The 19,630-nt window shown below is 49.8% G+C and overlaps 1 protein-coding gene across 4 annotated transcripts in view; it reads left to right on the forward strand.

Annotated features, from left to right (window-relative positions):
• AFDN (afadin, adherens junction formation factor) overlaps positions 1-19,630 on the forward strand; it is a 121,386-nt gene that overhangs the window by 50,023 nt on the left and 51,733 nt on the right. For 2 of the 4 annotated variants that reach the window (XM_043457436.1, XM_043457437.1), the window contains exons 8-15: positions 299-466; positions 3,012-3,056; positions 7,525-7,619; positions 8,377-8,639; positions 14,124-14,193; positions 15,520-15,638; positions 18,140-18,201; positions 18,305-18,510. In XM_043457436.1, coding sequence (XP_043313371.1) covers positions 299-466; positions 3,012-3,056; positions 7,525-7,619; positions 8,377-8,639; positions 14,124-14,193; positions 15,520-15,638; positions 18,140-18,201; positions 18,305-18,510 — 1,028 coding nt within the window. The remainder of the gene's footprint in view (positions 1-298; positions 467-3,011; positions 3,057-7,524; positions 7,620-8,376; positions 8,640-14,123; positions 14,194-15,519; positions 15,639-18,139; positions 18,202-18,304; positions 18,511-19,630) is intronic. The other 2 variants (XM_043457438.1, XM_043457435.1) reach the window with 1 other exon arrangement.

The following is a 19,630-nucleotide window of genomic DNA, read 5'->3' on the forward strand; positions in this document are numbered from 1 at the left end:
GTCCGACCCTTTGCACCCCTGTGGACTGTAGTCCTCCCGGCTCCTCTGTCCGTGGGGTTCTCCAGGCAAGAGTACTGGAGTGGGCTGCTGTTTCCTCCTCCAAGGGATCTTCCCAGCCCAGGGGTCAAACCAAGTCTCCTGCCTCTCCCGTATCGGCAGGTGGATTCTTCACCGCTAGAGCCACCTTGGGAGATGTGAAATTGCATTTTCTTGATGAACCTTGGGCAGTTGATGGTCGATCAGCTGTCCATCAACATTCACTTGACTTGGTTGATAACTTACAGTGTTTCTATTCTAGGGATTTTAGTCTTTCAGTTGAAGAGGAGGCCGCCAGACCACATCCCAAAGAAAAGTAAGAAGCACGCAGACGGGAAGCCCCTGCAGGGGAAGGAGAGAGCCGACGGGTCGGCCTATGGCTCCGCGCTGCCCCCCGAGAAGCTGCCCTACCTCGTGGAGCTGAGCCCGGGTGAGCGGCCACGCTGGGCGTGCTGCGCTTGTGCTGAACGTTGCTCGAATAGCCTGTCTTTTGCTTGACATCCTTTTTTTTTTTTTCAGACTGTTTATTTTTTTATGTAGCATCATAAGATGGTATTTATTAAAACACAAAAACCCTTAAGATCATAGGATATGTATATTCATGCATAAGAATAAACTTCACATGCACAAAAATGGATATTGAAAAACAAAATCTTACATAGTGAATATAGAGAGTTTTTGAATCGTTTAAATGATCTACTCCCTTAAAAAATTTTTTTTTCCAAAACAACCTTGTAAAATACTTAAGCTACTAAAAATCAGGAAACTCAGGACATACTCTTCTCAGGACAGATTTTCTAGAGGCAGGTGTGTGTGTATGTGTCACACTTGCTCAGTGTATGAACGTCCTAAAGAATGTCTGTGAACTTAGCTGTGTATCTAAGAAGCCCATGTGTAAGAGGAAGGGTATGTGCTTAGTTTTAAATGATAATAGACTAAGTTTATACTCAGGTCAACCTTCTAAATGGTGTGTTTGTTGAGCTCTCTCACAAAGTTAAAGCTGTTGTTACAAGTTAGCCACCAGGTAGAGAAATGCATTGACTTTCTTAAAATGTCTTACACACACACGTCGTTATATAATGTACTTAATCTGCTTACATACCTGATACGTGTGTGACACATGTATCATTCAGCTAAACTGCGTCATTTCTGTTTATTTGGTTAAAATGGTGCCGTGTGACCTGTACCGTAAAATGCTGTCAAGAACAGAGTTGACCCTCCCACCTAGAGCTTCTTTTAAATGAAGCCTAGTAAGTAATCCTAGAAAAAGTTAGCTAAAAGCAAACTGTTAGGTAGATAGCCTGTGGATCCTTGGGCAGGAAGTGTGTTTTGCTCTTTGATTCCTGAGTATTTACTTTTGCTTACAAATTCATGGCTCACTAATGATGGGCCGTGGTCCCTGTGGTGTCCGCTGGGTTGTGTGGTGTTGATACAGGGAAAATGGCAGCTATTTTGACTGACAGTGTAGCTTACAGTCTGTGGCCCTGTGCTGCAGGCCGTAGCTTCTACGTCTGAAGGTTTTTTAAAATTGATTAGCTGTTTGTGGGGAAATGTGAGTATTGCTCTGTCTCTGAGTTCTCTGGCTGAAAAGTTCATGGACACTTTGGTTTGGAAACCTGGCGTGTCTGGCGTCCGGGTGTGGGGATCGGTTCTCAGATGTGTGCAGCAGTGCATGGGGGCTGGGAGACAGCCATTGGTTTTGGAACTTAGTCTTCAGGGTCTTTGGGCGTTGGGTCTGTCCTTGAAAATTTTGCATTACGTGCTGGAAATTAATGATTATTTTCTCCCAAACCAAAATGTTTGATAATAGTATTAGCCCAGAGAGACTTGATGCACAGCAGCTGACATAGAATGGTTTTGAAATGAAGAATAGCAAGTTGACTTGGGTGTTAGCAGAGGCAGGATGACGAGTGCTTCCCGAGGGCTTCTTAGGTGTTAGGCGCTGCTCTGGGCCTTGGAGGTGGAGCAGCAGCAAGTCAGATTAAACCCCTGACCTTGGGACTCACGTTTTGGCAAGAAGTGCTGTTCTGACTGCTTGTGTCACGCTTACCGTCTCCCAGGTCATAAAACGCTAGAGCTGTTCTGTAGGTGGAGAGGGATGGGTGGTAGGTCCTGCACAGATGGCCGCTCTGTCCTGCTTGCCACCAGACGCTGGCAGCGTGCATCATGCACTTGTTAGTGCCCCGGCCTCTGCCCCCTCCAGTCAGGGTCACGGGGCTGCCGCCAGTGCCTGGGCAGCGGGCACAGAGGGGCCAGAGGTCTCACTGCCCTTGTGCAATTTGCTGTCTCAGTCTGAGCGGGTGGGCGTCGTGCACCCGGGGGTCTGCCGCCCTGCCAGGCGCGGGGCCACGGGGGAGCCTCTCTGCTCATGGAGGCCATGCTCGGCGGCGGGGGGGCTTCTTACCCCAGACCGGTCTCCCCAGAGCTCCCTGACCTGACGCCGCCATGCACTGACATGGTCTGCGTGTGGAGTGAGAGGGCGTTTGCCACCTGCTGGTGGATGCTGGCAGGTCGGGGGTGAGGACCACGTCGCCGTGTGTCAGCCAGCACGTGTCCTTGGCGGGGGGGTTGGGGGCGGGGGAGCTGAGGCCCGCAGGTGTTGTCCAGGCTCCTGAGATGTGGGTGGACGCTTCCACTGTCTTCTGGAGGGACGGGGGTAACGAGTCATGTTCCTCTCTGGGCGGAAGCGCCCGGCTGCTCCGGGCAGGGTGGGGGCCTCTGTGCTGGACTAACTGCTGCCCGCCTCGGGCACTCACCTGTTGTCTCAGTGTCTCCCTAACAGCAGGCCTCAGTCGCTCACACCCGGCCGCGTGGAGCACGGCTGTCGTGCCCGCGCCCCGGGCTCGGGTGATGTGCTTTTCCCATGGACAGTCGCCCCTGCAGCTCACCCTCTCCTCTCTCTCCCCCACGCCTTCTGCATGGCCTCTGTCCTGCTGCGGCCTTCACCTGGGTGCCGTGCATGTCTCCGACCCCAGGGAGAAGGAACCACTTTGCCTGCTACGGCTATCACACTTCTGAAGGTAACGCTATGCTTCCTACTACTTTCTTAACTAGAGCACTAACCGCCTCACAGGCAGAATAATGTGAACTGACCACATGCGTGATGTGTTCATTTTTCAATTAATATAAATAACGTTTCCTAAGAGTTTAATGTCCTTTCATTTTATATGTATCTAGTAATTGTTCCATATCCAGAATTCATTTAAAGGAAGCTTGTTTTGCAGAAATTTCCAGTTCCTTTGTTCAGGATAAGTTTTAAGTGAGAATTGGAGTGAGGAAGGGAGAGAGCTGTTTTCTTGACCTTTGACTCCCCTTTCCCCCAAGACAATCAAGAAGAAGGGGCGAGGCGGGGGAGGAGGAGACGGTCAGGGAATAGACAGCCTGAGAACCGGGGCCAGAGAGAAGGGGCCTAGGCAGAGAGGTGGGGCATGGTCCGTGGGGAGGGCTACGTGTGTGATGCCCTAGGAGGCTGCAGAGGAGGAGCCTGCTGGCCAGCGAGTGCCACTCACGCCTGGGCCTTGTTGGGGCCCTCAGCGGCGGCCACTCATGCCTGGGCCTTGGAGGGGCCCTCAGTGGGGGCTGGGCCAGATGCAGGGCGTCCTCAGGACTGTCCTCGTTCTCCCAATTGAAACTCATCTCTTGTCAGCAGAGCTGTGCTTCCTTACTTGGGATTTGTGTCTCAAATTTTGTGCAGTAGAGTTTATCTTAAATAGTACGTGAAATTATTTTTTTGGTCTGTTTATATATTTTAAATGTCATTTTTTGCATGTCGAATGTAACAGTCAAATACATTCTCATATATAAAGCTTATTCACCTTTTAGCATCTTTGTCACTTTGTCGTTGCTTCACTTTGTTCCAACTGATCATAACAGGTTTTCATCAGATACCAGCCAAACTTGGAGTTTGGGGGGTTTTGTTCTTTTCTTAAAGAAAAACAGAAACAAGTGGTGTTTATTACCTGTGCTGTGTGCTGTGTTTCATTGTTCAGTCGTGTCCAACTCTGTGGGACCCTGTTGACGGCGCCCTCCAGGCTGCTCTGTCCATGGGCTTCTCCAGGCAAGAACACTGGAGTGGGTTGCCATGCCCTCCTCCAGAGGATCTTCCCCACCCAGGGATCAAACCCAGTGTTTATCACCTGATTTGATATAATACATAAATAGAGTCTTAGACATGTTTCAGTTGTTATTTTATTCCTGAAAAGGACTCTTTAATATTTTCCTATGTTTTTTAATTTCATAATGTAAAATAATGAAACAATGGAGAGACAAATACATTTCTTTTTTTTAACCTGGCATGTACCAAAAATATGTATGATATAGTCATCAACTTTACTAAAGTGTTCTTAGTTTTTATGCCAGTTCTATTTGAGGAGACTTAGTTTTTTGGATTTTTTTTTTCCAGTAGAGTTAGTGAAAATATTCTCAATAGTCATGTTTCAGTAAGGTTCACATTTCTTTTTTGACAGTTTCTTAACTGTTGTCTTGGTTTGTTGAAGTGTGAGCTCTCTGAGCACACGAACATCATTCGCTTCCTCATGGGGTGTCTCCGGTGTCCAGCACGGCGCCTGGGCCGTGGTCCCGGTCAGCCCTCCTCACGTGCGCGAGTCCCCCTCCCTCCATCCGCGCGGGGTGGCCGACAGGACCCCAGCCCTTTGTCCAGCCGGCGCCCAGAGGAGGTGGTCGGGGCAGAGGCAGAGCTGGCTCTGTGGGCGCGCCGTCAGTGAGCGTGCAGGCGCCCTGGACTGGCCCTCAGGCCGTGTCAGAGTGGGCTCTGCTGCTCGCGCTCACAGCTGGGGGTGGCGACGAAAGCGTGCAGGGCGGAGTGCGCAGTAGCGGCGCTGTGGTGGCAGAGTTGGCAAATGCAGCTCAGCGTGAATTTCAGAGGAAACGCTGGTTAGTCAGGTGCTGGACGTCTGACCGGGTTTTATGCATCTTGTTGGTAGCCCTGAGTGGGTCTCTAACAGGTGTGTGAGCACCAGAAAAGGAAGAATCTGGGTATCAGGTTGTTCCATCTGCTAAAGGTAGACGCTGCAGGTTTGCTTCTGGGTGGAGACGAGGATGTTTCACCTGGACTTGTGCCTTTTGAATTTTGAACCATATGATTGTGTTACATACCTATTTGACTCGATGGACATGAGTTTGAGCAAGGCTCCGGGAGATGGTGAAGGACAAGGAAGCCTGGCGTGCCACAGTCCATAGGGTCGCAAAGAGTCGGGCGGGACTGAACAACAACAAAAGTGCAAAATGTAAAAAAAAAAAAACAAAACTGAAAGCTCTGGGAGAAGCACTGGTGTGTGTGGTCAGGTTCCTCAGGAGGACTTACCTCCGCCTTCGGGCCATGCCAGAGCTGCTGTCCTTGAAGGGAGAAGGGTGCTCCCGCCCTCCAGGCAGAAGCAGTGTTTACAGAATCCCTGTTTACAGAAAAGCAACAGTTGTAGTGTGTGTCTGGCCCTTGAGATGACTGCTTTTGCCGAGGAGGGGGGCTCGGACCAACGAGGAGAAGTTGGCTACTTGCACATTCCTTGCCTCCATTTCTGATTCTCCCCATGGCCCCCGGGCTCCATTCTGTCTCCGGCATCTGTGGCCCCCGTTTGGGGTACTCAGGACGCACCTGTGAAGGTGTCTCTCTCGTGTTATTCCTGGGGAGTGGTGAGAAAGGAGGGACTCGGAAAGGTGGCTTCTGCTCGTCTGCTGGCCGGTTTCTGCTACAGGGAAGTGGTGAGAAAGGAGAGGATGGGGAAGTCTGCAGCGCTCGCTTTCTTTCTATGTTTCTAAATTCGTGACTGTAATGTCCGTGTAAAAAAGTTTGTATTGTCAGTTTATTAGCTCACAAGATGCCCTTCAGAAGCATTCAGAATTTAAGAAGAAAGCAACTGCATTTTTCTTTCACCGCTAAACACATTTTTCTTGTTCTTCTGTTGTTTTTTTTTTAAGCATTGTAATTGAGACAGTTGTTCTTGATCACTAATTTGCTTCTTTTGCTTTCTTTATGATTCATTAGTGTAATTCTGTGTGGCCATATTGCATTACTCTGTTCTCTTCATTTTTAGTTAGTAGTTACTCAGTGTTAACCCATTCTGTCTTTACGGGATGCTCGCTGTGGCCCACGCTCCGCGCTGAGTGCCAGATGTAAAGAGACTGTTTTAGACACTGTCCTTGTGGGAGCTCGGGGGTGGGGGGTGAGGAAGCGGCCGCAGCGGCGGGCAGCAGGGCTGACGGTGCCTCTCAGCCGGGACTGACCCCAGGGCTGCCCGAGGTGTTGAAAGCCAGCAGAGTAACACACCCCTGGCAGGTCTGACAGAACCGGCCAGTCCAGGAAGGCCCCACACACTGGTTGCTTCCTTCTGGGTCAGCACTCGGAGGTGAGACAGAATGGCTCAGAAGAGGCCGCCGCTGCGGCCGCCTCCGACAGGGACGCCCTGTGCGGGGTCTGTTTGTGGCGGAGTCTGTGGACCCGGCTTGGTCTCCTCTTCGCCTGATCTCAGGATTGCTGCAGGAGCTCGCAGACAGGAAACCTGTCATCAGCCTGCTACTGTGTGCACTCACAAGTCAGCGACCGTCCTGACGGCTTGTGTGTCCGTGTTCCCGCTGTTGTGGTCTGTGAGAGCTGGGATCATCCTGTGTGTGCTCTGGTGTGGGTCTGAAGTCAGCGAGCCTCTGGTGCGGCGGGGACCCGTGAGGCTGCTGTCCGGCCCAGGACCACATCCTGGCGCGGCCATGTCGGGGCTGAGGCCCGTCCCGCCAGTGCGCCGGGGCTGGAGTCAGTGACCTGCGCTAGCCGGGATGCGGGGGCGAGCGGCCTGGCCTCAGTGGGCAGGGGTCTCAGCGCGTGTGGTCCCCCTCCCCTTCCTCCCTGCCCCTCAGGCCACCCCGTCAGGTCAGAGAAGTTCATGCATAGCCAGGGGGAACGTCTCCGCGGTTCCGGGAAGTTTAAAATGACACAGAAAGCTCCAGTCTCCATTTGTACTTCTCCCCAGTTGCGCTCCACGGAGGTGAGCGCCTCACTGCCGTTCCTACAGGACTCAGCCGGTGGCGGCCGGGTGGCGTGGGACTGCCTCCCTGAGTCTGCCCCTGGATCCAGGAGAGCCCAGGGCTCGCGTTTCCCCCTTGGGCGGTGTGCTGGGCTCGCGGGGAGATGGCCCAGTCGGGAGGCGCCTGTCTCCTCCCTGGTCTTCATTCAGCACCAGATGGGTCTGGGACCATGTGGCCGGGAAGCATTTTTTACGCGATAAGAAAACTTAGTGGGAACGTTGGTGTTAGTACCTTGTAGTGTAATAAACAGAAACTGCAACATTCATATCTTCATTTGTATTTTGTGTATCCAGTTAGTTAAATGGCATGATGTAAACCTGGGGAGTTCTTTGAAAAGAAACCCTGAGAACTGAGAGTGGGTATGTCTTTTCAAAGATCGCCTGTTGTTTGCTTGCTTGTTTCAAATCACGTGGCGAGAGCCCTCAGCTCGCAGTGAAGCCTATTCTCCTCCCGTAGATGGTTCTGACTCCAGAGACAAGCCAAAGCTCTACCGCCTTCAGCTCAGCGTCACGGAGGTGGGGACCGAGAAGTTCGACGACAGCTCCATCCAGGTGTGCGGGCGGCGGGCGGTCCCGGGGCGGGACTGGGAGAGCGGCTTGACGGTCGGTGTGGATGGCATGCGTGCTGGACAGCGTGCGTGCTCCCGGCTGCGGTGTGAGCGGCCTTCCTCCAGCCGTTCCCGGGCCCTGGCCTGTTTGCTTTTCTCCGGGACACGGGGCTGCACTTATAGGGTGCTTCAGGATTAAGGAGAGAATACAAGCAAGAGCACCTCGGGTCCCACACGCAGTGGGAGGCGCCGGGAGGTGGCAGGTGTCACGCCCACTCAGCGCTGTGCTCGGGCTGGACTGGGCCAGGCCCCGAGTGTCTGTGAGTGAGGACGTTTGGCCCTCGCCTCCTGGGGCCAAGCTCGGCAGGCCGCGCACTCTCTGTGCCCTCATTGCTCAGCTGTGGAGCCGCGGGGCTGAGGACCCATGTCATTTTCCTTCTCCATCCTTCCCACAGCAGAGCGATCAAGCGATCCATCCGGACGGATCCATTATCATCTCATAAGCACTCGAGATGACCGTATGCTAATGCAGTTATGGTACACCTTGCATCAGGCTCTTGGAAGCTAAAAATAAAATAGTTCTTCTGACAGTATTTAATTACTGTTTTACTATTTACTCTTGGGGGCAGTTCCCTGAAACCACCAAGAATCCAGAGTTTGTTAGGTTGTATTTATCATGAAAGGGGGACTCAGAGTCTTAAAATTAAGTTTTAAATGCTCTATGCTTGACGGAAGCTCCTTGGCTTTTCCTTCCTTCCCAGTTGTTTGGTTCAGGCATTCAGCCCCATCACTGTGACCTCACGAACATGGACGGGGTGGTCACGGTCACGCCAAGAAGCATGGATGCTGAGACCTACGTGGATGGGCAGCGCATCTCGGAGACCACGATGCTGCAGAGCGGGATGAAGGTGCAGTTCGGGGCGTCCCACGTGTTTAAGTTCGTGGACCCCAGCCAGGACCACACGCTCCCCAAGAGATCCGTGGACGGGGGCCTGACCATGAAGGGCCCCAGACATAAGTCTGGGTAAGAGCACACGTACCTTTGAGAACTCTGGAGGGCGTGATCATGCCGGAACAGATGCGAATTAGCCGTGGACTGTGTGTTTTGTCATTTAATTTCTAAAAATTCAAAGTTTGTGGTCTGGTTCAGGTTCGTGTTGGTTTGGGTTGATTTCAGAGAAGAAGAAAGAAAGGTCTTGAAATTGGAAGTTGTGGCTGGTTTTTTAAATTCTTTTTAAATTTTGTCTTTTAGCTGATACTCTAAAGCCATACTTTAAGTTACAATGTTCTGAATCTAGACAACTAAGGGTTTTGTTGAGGCGTATGTACCTTTTCTGTTACTAGCGATAAAGGAAAGAAAAGAAAGTGAAGTCGCTCAGTCATGTCCAACTCTTTGTGACCCCATGGACTGTAGCCTACCAGGCTTCTCTGTCCATGGGATTTTCCAGGCAAGAATACTGGAGTGGGTTGCCATTTCCTTCTCCAGTGATAAAAGTCTTTTTAAAGGAATTTAAAGTGTTGTGGCTCCACCTAGTGCCTCTCTGAGGACCTGCGACCCAGGCCTGTGGCAGGAAAGGAAATGCTCATTGTCTGCGGGGCTGGGAGGAAGACGTCCTCTCTGATAGTAACTGTTGTTATCGAGTGTCCTGGCCCACGGCTCTCCTGCCGGCTCCTCGGCGCGGGGCGTCCGGCCTCGGCCTGCCCTCTCTCCTTCCTGCCGGCTCCTCGGCGCGGGGCGTCCGGCCTCGGCCTGCCCTCTCTCCTTCCTGCCGGCTCCTCGGCGCGGGGCGTCCGGCCTCGGCCTGCCCTCTCCCCTTCCTGCCGGCTCCTCGGCGCGGGGCGTCCGGCCTCGGCCTGCCCTCTCCCCTTCCTGCCGGCTCCTCGGCGCGGGGCGTCCGGCCTCGGCCTGCCCTCTCCCCTTCCTGCCGGCTCCTCGGCGCGGGGCGTCCGGCCTCGGCCTGCCCTCTCCCCTTCCTGCCGGCTCCTCGGCGCGGGGCGTCCGGCCTCGGCCTGCCCTCTCTCCTTCCTGCCGGCTCCTCGGCGCGGGGCGTCCGGCCTCGGCCTGCCCTCGCTTGTCGCCACGCCTCTTGTTCAGCGGGGCTGGCTACTAGGCTTTGTGCTGTCTCTCTTCCGACGGTGTTCATTGTGGCATCTCTGTCACAAACGCAGTTCTGTAAGCTGCCTGTGTCCCCTGTTACAGTCAGTCTTGCAGTCTTGCTGGGATGTGTGTCTGTCTGGGAACTCGGCCTCCTGCTGCAGAGGGTCCTGCTTCACGGGGCTGCAGTGTCTAGTCTAGTCACATCTCCAGATGAGCCGAGATTGTGTCAGGGTGGTGCTGCCGTGAAACTCAATCTCTAGTATCTTTTTCCTGCAAAACTAGTGGAAACTGCTTAGTAGTTGATTATACCAATACTTATATGTACATCCATAAATAGAACAGACTTCTCATTTTTATAAAATTAGTATTATTCTAATGTTAAACCATTACATAAACTTCTAGGAAAGCAACTCGTGTAGTCTTTTTTACACACATCTATGTATACTTTTTAAATGAGATATAATTACATGCTAGTTCAGGTGTGGGATGTACTGATTCAGTATTTGCACATACATGAAATGGTCACAATAAATGTAGGCGCTGTCCCTCACCATCAGAGTTACAGGAGTTTATTTCTTATATGAGAACACTCAGCATTGCTCTCTTAATGACCGCTGAACTCTGGTCACTGCCCTGCACGATACCCCCTTCCCTCTACTCACAAGCCCTCTGCCTCTCGTAACCACCAGTATGTTTGTGTCTATCACCTTGGTTTTTTGGTTATTATTTTTGATTGAAGGATAATTGCTTTGCAATGCTGTGTTGGTTTCCGCCACACGTCAGCCTGAGTCCGCCGTGGGTGTACATGTCCGCTCCCTCGGAGCCTCCCTCCCCCGTCCAGGTTGTCGCAGAGCTGGGTTTGAGCTCCTGTGTCACGGCAGGTTCCCAGTGGCTGTCCGTCTCTCCTTGGGTGACGTGCGTGTTTCTGCACTGCTCTCAGCACACCCCCCTCTGCTTCCCCTGCTGTGTCCACAGATCTGTCCTCTGTCTCCACTGCCGCCCTGCACGTGGGTCCCTCAGCACCGTCTTTCTAGATTCGAGGTATATGTGTTTCACTACACTGTTTTTCTGCCTTGCACTTCACTCTGTGTAGTAGCTTCACCCACCCCGTTAGCACTGACTCAGAATGCACCCCGTATGGCTGAGTGATGCCCCGCTGTGTGTGTGCCCCAGCCGCTCTGCTCGTCTGTCCGGGACAGCTAGGTTGTCTCCGTGCCCCAGCTGCTGTAGACTGCAGCGATGCACGTTGGGGCACGCGTGTCTTTTTCAGTTTTGATTTCCTCAGGGTATGTGCTCAGCAGTGGGACTGCTGGGTCATGTGGTAGTTTTACTCCTAGCTTGTTTTTTCATATGCTCAGCAGTGGGACTGTTGGGTCATGTGGTAGTTTTACTCCTAGCTTGTTTTTTTATATGCTCAGCAGTGGGACTGTTGGGTCATGTGGTAGTTTTACTCCTAGCTTGTTTTTTCATATGCTCAGCAGTGGGACTGTTGGGTCATGTGGTAGTTTTACTCCTAGCTTGTTTTTTTATATGCTCAGCAGTGGGACTGTTGGGTCATGTGGTAGTTTACTCCTAGCTTTTTTCATGCTCAGCAGTGGGACTGTTAGCTAGTAGTTTACTCCTCTTTTTTCATATGCTCAGCAGTGGGACTGTGGGTCATGTGGGTAGTTTTATTCCTAGCTTGTTTTTTTTTATATGCCTCAGCAGTGGACTGTTGGGTCATGTGGTAGTTTTACTCCTAGCTTGTTTTTTCATATGCTCAGCAGTGGGACTGTTGGGTCATGTGGTAGTTTTACTCCTAGCTTGTTTTTTTATATGCTCAGCAGTGGGACTGTTGGGTCATGTGGTAGTTTTACTCCTAGCTTGTTTTTTTATATGCTCAGCAGTGGGACTGTTGGGTCATGTGGTAGTTTTACTCCTAGCTTGTTTTTTTATATGCTCAGCAGTGGGACTGTTGGGTCATGTGGTAGTTTTACTCCTAGCTTGTTTTTTCATATGCTCAGCAGTGGGACTGTTGGGTCATGTGGTAGTTTTATTCCTAGTTTGTTTTTTTTTAAGGACTCTCCATCAGTTTACATTTCCACCAACAGGGCAAAGGGTTCTGTTTCCGCCACCCCCTCTCCAGCATTTATTGTTTGTAGATTTTTTGAAGATGGCCATTCTAACCATGTAAGATGATACCTCTTTATAGTTTTGATTTGCATTTCTCTAATAATGAATGAGGTTGAGCATCTTTTCATGTCTCTAATAGCCATCTGTGTGTCTTCGTTGGAGAAATGTCTCTCCATCCACTTTTTGATTGGGTGTTTTTTTTTCTGGTATAGAGCTGCATGAACAGCTTGTATATTTTGGAGATTAATCCTTGGTCAGCTGTTTCATTTGCTGTTATTTTCTCCCATTCTGAGGGTTATCTTTCCACTTTGTTTATAGTTTCCTTTGCTGTGCAAAAAGCTTTTAAGTTTAATTAGGTCCCACTTGTTTATTTTTGTTTTTATTTCCATTCCTCTAGGACATGGGTCACAGAGGATCTTGCTGTGATTTATGTCAAAGAGTGTCCTGCCTGTGTTTTCCTCTCAGTTTTATAGTTTCTGGCCTCACGTTGGGTAGAATGGACATTTTAGCTATATTAATTCTTCCAGTCCATGAACACAAATATCTAGTATCTTCCATTTATTTGTGTCTTCTTCCATTTCTGTGATGAATGTCTTAAAATTTTCAGTGTGTTTGTTTTTTACTTCCTTGGTTAACTTTAGGTGCTTTATTCTTTTTGATGCCATTGTAAATTGGAACTGTTTTCCTGGCCGCACTGGCACCATTGCCAGGGTGTGGAAGCAGCCTCTGTCTGGCCCTGCGGTCCTGCTGCGGCACTCGGGTTTTCCTGGCTGCGGAGCACGGGCCTCTCTAGTTGGGGCACACGGCTCAGTTGCCCCAAGGCATGTGGGGTCAGTCTTTCTTCCCCGACCAGGAATTGAACCCACGCCGCGTGCATTGGAAGGCAGCCTCTTCACCACTGGGCCACCACGGGGGTCCCATGCATGGATGTTGAGTTTTAGTGGAATCTTGTTCTGTGTGTGTTGAGATGATCATGATTTTTACCCTTCCTTTTTGTTAACGTGGTGTACCACGTGGATTGACTTGTGAGTGTTGAACCATCTGGCCTTGCTGGGATCTGTCACCGTTATCTTCGTGAATGAGCGTCTCACTGCACTGTTATATTGGGCTGCTGGTGTTCTGTTGAAACGTCCGCGTCTGTGCTCAGCGGGACTGTTGGCCTCAAAGTCTCTTTCCTTGTGGTGTCCCTGCCTTGTTTTTGACATCAGGGTGATGATGGCTCATACAGTGAGTGTGAAAGTGTCCCCCCACCCTCTTCTATGTTTTAAAATAGTTTGAGCATTTGTGTTAACTCTTCTTTAAATGTTTGGTAGAACTCACCGGTGAAGCCATCTGGTCCTGGACTTTAGTTTGTTGGGAGGCTTTTGATTACTGATTCACTCTCCTTTCCAGTGATTAATCTGTTCAGATTTTCTATTTCTTCATGCTTTAGTCTTACAAGATTTTGTTTCTAGAAATTTATCCATTTCTTCCGGGTTGTCCAGTCGGTGCATTGTTGTTCGTAGTGGTGTGTTCTGATGTGTCTCTGTGGTGTTGACTGTAGTGTCTTTTCTCTCATTCCCAGTTGACTTGAGTCCTCTCTGTTCCTCTCGGTCGGTCTAGCTGCAGGTTTGTTTTGCTCACCTTTTAGAAGAGCCGTCTCTTAGGGGCTTTTCCGTTGTCTTTTTAGTCCCTGTCTCATTTATTTACACTCAGTCTTCGTTTGCTGTTCTTATTCTGGTTCTTCAAAGGATGCATGATGTGTGTGTGTTCTTAGCTGCAGACTTGGGGTCCCTGTCTTCAAAGCCTTGGTGGTGGGGTATCCCCAGGACATCACAGTTGGTGTTGATGATCAGTGGGGGGTGATCGGTCTGGTGCTGTGTCAATGGACCCGCGTGTTCATCTCGCCCACATCCCTGAACACCATGTCATCATGAGCTCTGCCATCCAAGTCACGATGAGTCACTTTGTAATTGTTCACATACCCAGAATGCAGTGCACATGGGTCCATGTTATACTGGAAAATTAAGAAACTCGCACAGTGGAAGAGCTTTTTTCTTTTTTTTTATGCTTCTTTTCAATTTTGTGTTCCTAGTTTTAAAAACTCTGATCTTGAGAGCATTCAGTATATGTTGGAAAAAACAGTTTATAAAGTTAGTATAGTTTTTTTTATTCGTTCGATTCACATTCTGACAGTAAAGTGATTTCTTGAAGATCTTTGAACACTGGGATATTTAACAATTTGTACTATGAAGAAGAGACTGCCTCTGATCATTTGAGAGCTATTAATTCTGTGGCTTTCTTTTTTTATCTCAACAGAATTGTTCAGGAGACAACTTTCGATTTAGGAGGAGACGTTCACAGTGGAACGGCCTTACCTCCGAGCAAGGTGGGTGCTTGTCCGTCGCCGATGGGACTGTGTGAGCGTAGCAGGCGGCAGTGGCGAACCGCTGACCACCCCGCAGGGAAGCGTGGTGCAGGCCTTGCGGGGCCTGCGTGTGGGCGTTCTGCCTGCTCTCGTATCTGGTGGTCCGCGGGAATGGCTGCAGAGTCCGGGATCTTCCGCTTCCTCTCCGGGCCGTGCGTCCCAGCCTTGTCCTCTGGGACCAGACTCCTCGCTCAGATCAGGTCACCCCAGAGGTCACGGCTGCTGCTCTTGTGACCTCAGCTTGGTCCCAGCTCCCAGCCGTCCCCTCCTCTCCGCAGTCACCGCGCTTGCCCGGGACCCTCCTCGCCTGCCGCCGGGGAGAGGCCCCCCCCCGACCTGGGGCCTGAGATAGCAGGTGTTTTCCTTCTCTAGGTATTGGCCCACCGCTGGGGAGAGGGCTCCCCACCCCGACCTGGCGCCTGAGACAGCAGGCGTTTTCCTTCTCTGTAGTTGCTGTCTTGCTGCTGGTTCCTGGCATGGGTTGGTTGGTGGCTGGGACATGGGGTAGCTGGGTCTTTCCACTTCCCTGTCACTGTTCTGTAATATAAAAATCATACTACACACTGTTTACAACATGCAGAAAAGCATCTTTTCAAAGCAGGCTGTGTAGCCTCATTTGGGGGTGATGTGAGGAGTAGGGAGATGGGTTCCGCACAGTGTAAATCTCTGCTTGGCGGGCTCAGTGCCTGCGCTCAGCTTCTACAGGGGTGTGGTGAGAAGTCTTGCAGAGATTTTTGCTGTGGTGAACTTTGCCCCTAAATGTACTGGTCTGTTCTGATGGTCCTCCGAGCATCGGTCGCCTTCCCCACCGGCTGCAGGCTGCAGGCCACAGGCACTGCTCGGAGGGGCGTCCGTGCCCGCTGCGGGTGGCTGTGTGGGTGTCCTTCCTGTGTCGATGAAGGGCAGCGAGTGAGCTGGTTTCTGCACTGCGCTCTGCACTGGGTTTTGCGCTGTCATGAGTGAGCTTGCACATCCTTTCTTAAAACTCACAAGTAAAACAGACACCTGCATCTTCACACTGTGCGTGTGCCCTCTCCGCTGCATCCTGACCCAGGAAGCGCGTGGGGTCCAGACGCCGCAGGGGCCCTCTCTGCCCACGCCCCAGCAGCGGGTTCCGAGCCGCCTTCTTGCTCTCTGCCCGGGACGTGGGCTCTGTGCTTGGGTGCACGGCTGTGGCCCCTCCCGGTCTGTGCTGTCCCCCCGGCCTCGCCCGTGTCCCCTGCGACACCAGGTGTCACACGCGGTTGGTCGCGTGCTCTGTTTACACGCCTATGTCTCCTCGGTCAGAGCACCGCCAGGCTGGACAGCGACAGGACGCCGTCCGCTTCCAGCACTGCTGAGCGAGGGATGGTGAAGCCCATGGTCCGCGTGGAGCAGCAGCTGGACTACCGCCGGCAGGACAGCAGGTGGGGCCGAGCCCTGGGTGCCTGAGGGCGGGGGAGAGTGGGGCACCGAGGGGGATGGGTCAGGAGTCCGCTCTCGAGGTCCAGCTGACACCTCTGGGATGTTGGCAGAACCTTACGGTTATTTCCTTTTCACGTCATCAAATTAAAAAAGAAAATGCTTCATCAACAATCGTATCCCTCCCTTTATACCTTGGCCATGTCTAGGTGAAATAGGAAGCAGTCTGAATTAAAATGTTTCTATGTTAAATGTGGTAGCTACTCTGTATAGACAAAGGGAATTTTTAGAGGATTTTAATAATTTGGTAATTTTTATATTTAGATGAGCCTAGTCATTTTACCCATTTCTAGAAGTGCTCAGGCTTAAAATGACATTGAAGTCATGTGTTTGGGAGTCACGGAGTGCCCACCCGCCCTGTCTCCTGCTCCAGTGACTGACAAACGGGATGTCGTTTCTTCTGCTGGTGGTGTTTTCGCGTAAATCCTTTGAACAGAGAGCTTGGAGCTTTTGTTACTTCCTTTTCTTAGGATTTTTAAGTATGTGTCACCTTAGTCAGTCGGAGTTGTTTCCCTGTGACTCATGGATGTTTTGGTGTGGGAGGGCAGATGGTTCAGTTCCGTGCTGAGGTGGAAGCGGCACCATCAGCGGTGGCCCTGAGATTGTTGGCGGAGCCCTTCGGGCCCTCCCAGTACAGATCCTGCAACCAGGGCCTTAGTCAGGGCTCTCGGACCAGTTGAGTGACAAGCAGCCTGTGCAATTGTGAAGTCTTGGCAGCAGAGGGCACTGTGCCTCCTAAGATTTTAATAGCATTCACCCCAGTAATTAAATATCTAGACTCCAATGGGAGCCTCATGTTTTTACTTCGATTTTATTGTGTGCTTTTGGTTATTATTCAGTATTTTTGGTGAATTTTCTATAATTAAGTATGAATTACATTGCAGTTTTTTAGCTGTAATAACGGGTGGTCTACTTTCTGTGTCCGTGCTTGCTTTTGGTAGCGTGTTCTAGAGTGAGATGTTCAGGATGGTGAGTTGGTGTCCTGTGCCGAGCACCTCCATCTGGGTATAAGGTGATCGAGATGTATGTATCGTGGTTCTTAGCCCACAGGCATTTGAAGAAGCAAATAACCGAGATGGGGCAGGGGTAGGTTGATTGGCATAAAGTCTTCAGGATATGAAAAATTAATAAATATACACAGTTAATAAGTAAACGTAGTATGATAATATGGCATCAGAATAGCCATGTGATGATTAATTGTATGTCAGAAATTACTTTTTCTGTGAGCATATATTTTAATTAAATTTCTTGCAAGGTCATTTGTTTTGCCAAGACTTACTAAAATTTTACTTGAACTATAAATCTGTGTTACTTTGTTGATATGAAGACAGTAATGGAAATGTGGCTCTTCCTGGTTTCAATCTCAGTTTTTCACATCTCTAGTTCTCTTCACTGGTTTAGTCATAAAATCTGAGAGGCTTCAGTGAATGATTAAATACTAATTTTAGTCAAGGAAGAAATCTTTCTGAATGATGGGGATAACTTTTAAAGTATCAGTGACACATTTTTTAAAGTTTTCAGTGAGAATTTAAGTTCCTTATTTTTATTAGATTTGTTGAAGTGTTAAAACATTAAAAAAAATTGGTAAACTTTATCCAGGTTCATGTTGTGGGTATTAAGTTGAAAAATAAGTCCTTTGTCTGCAGTTATAGATGTTTACAAATACGGCAGTGTAAGAAAGATGTATTAAAAATAATTGAGCTTTAGAATTATATTATGTTTCTAAGAGCATTTTTATACCTGAAGTGTGGAGTTAAATCCAAATTAATAAATCATAGACTGGGTAATAACTTCGGAAGCATGTAATTTTGTGAAAAGAAGGTTTTGGTTTTTACTTGTGATGCCTGTAGTGGCTTGGATGGATTCCTGTTGTATCTTCCCCTTGTGTCTTTGGTGCGTGGAGAAGGCGGGCGCAGCGGGACGAGGCTGTTGCTGGAGCTGCTGCAGATCTCCGGGCCGGGCCCGTAGCCTGTGGTCAGCTGCCTCAGTCACCCTGAGGTGCCGTCGCCGTGCGCCTGGGCAGATGCTGACGCAGCGCAGCCACGGGCTGGCCCAGTGGGGACCACCCACCTGATTTGACCGGGAGAGGCAGGCGGTGTCTGGCTGTTAGGGTGTTTTTCCATCTCTCGTGTGAGAGCTCAGTTTCAGGCTCAGCGAGGTCTGGACGTTCTCTTTCTCCCGGTGGTGTCTTTCCCTGTCACTTGAACCATTGTGGTCGGGTGCGTTCTCCTGACAGAAGCAGATACCCAGGAGCTGACCCATGAGCAGCCGGGCTGGGATGACCCCCATTCCCTCACCCGCATGTTGGAATAGGCTCCACGTGAAAATGAGCCAAAGCTCTGTATACAGTATCGACTTTTAAAAATAGTTGCAGAATCTGCACTGTTTGTTGGGGTGCTTTTAGCTAATGTGACCTGGTTTTAAGAGATGGCCACTTTCCTTTCAGAACTCAGGATGCTCCCGGGCCTGACCTGATTCTGCCTGCAAGCATTGAATTCAGGGAAAGTTGTGAGTAATTTCACATTCCACTGGTAGTGAATTATTTCTTGTTCCATTTTTCCTCATCTGAGTTTTCATGTTTTTTTTTTTCTTTTTTGAAATCTTTTCACAGCTGAAGATTCATTTTTATCTGCCATTATAAATTACACTAATAGCTCTACAGTCCATTTTAAGTTGTCACCTACATACGTATTATACATGGCGTGTCGGTATGTATTGTCCAGCCAGTACAGACCTGACGTCAGCCCCGCGGAACGCACGCACAAAGTCATGGCCATCGTCAACAAGATGGTGAGCATGATGGAAGGGGTGATCCAGGTAAGTGCCGACTTGCAGGGCCGCACCAGCCCATGACCATGGCGATAACTTTTAAATCAACTAAGTCAGTTTCTTTTTTAACATTTCAGATTTGCTTACATGCTTGACTTTATCTGAATAATTTTTTTCTAAAGCAAAAGTTACATAAGCAGGATTTTAAATTGTATAGCTTTTAAAGTTGAAAGGAAATGTAAACCTTTCTTTTGTTTTCTTTTCTACAAAATTTAAGGGAAGAGAAAATTTGTTTGTGGTCACATAGTGGTCATGGAAAAGACCCTTAAAATTACACTAGTTGTGAGAGGGTGTTGAGAATTAAAAAGTAATTCACATATCGTAAAATAGACCGTTATAAAGTGAGTAGCCGGGTCGCATTCAGGGCCCTCAGCACTGTGCAGATGCCTGTGCCTGGCTCCGCAGGGTCCCCGTCCCTCCTGACAGACCCCTCGCCCACCGAGCAGCTCTCTGCATAGCCCGTCCTGTGGGTCCCTGACGACCACCTGCAGAATCTTTTCAGCTGCTGTGAAAAAGGACTCGCTCTTTCGCGGTGACCCCACCAGGCTGCTGGTGGTTGGCCTCTGGGTTCCCATCATGGGCGTGGGTGTTATGGGCGTGATGACATTTCTCACTCACAGTGAAAATCAGGCTCAACTTCTTTCGTAAATCAGTTTTCAAATTTCAGGAAATTAGCATATTCTCTTTCTAGAATGATTTGTTTCCTTTATTACTGTTTGCCTATGAAAAGTGAAGTCGCTCAGTCATGTCCGACTCTTTGTGACCCCATGGACTGTAGCCTACCAGGCTCCTCCGTCCATGGGATTTTCCAGGCAAGAGTACTGGAGTGGGTTGCCACTTCCTTCTCCAGGAGATCTTCCGACCCAGGGATTTGAACCCAGGTCCCCCGCATTGTAGGCAGATGCTTTACTGTCTGAGCCACCAGGGAAGTCCTGTTTGCCTATAGTTGATAAAATTGGCATAACAGGTTTTCACACTTATAGGTAACTTGGAGATTTAATCTTTAAAGTCATTAAAAGTAAATTTACAGACTTGTAAAAAAGTTTTCCTAAACCACTTGTCAGCATTATTCAGCTGTGACACTCTAGGTGCGTGCTCTCAAGCAACA

The sequence above is a fragment of the Cervus canadensis genome, chromosome 33 (genome assembly GCF_019320065.1).
Source record: "Cervus canadensis isolate Bull #8, Minnesota chromosome 33, ASM1932006v1, whole genome shotgun sequence".
Classification (NCBI taxonomy): Eukaryota; Metazoa; Chordata; class Mammalia; order Artiodactyla; family Cervidae; genus Cervus; species Cervus canadensis.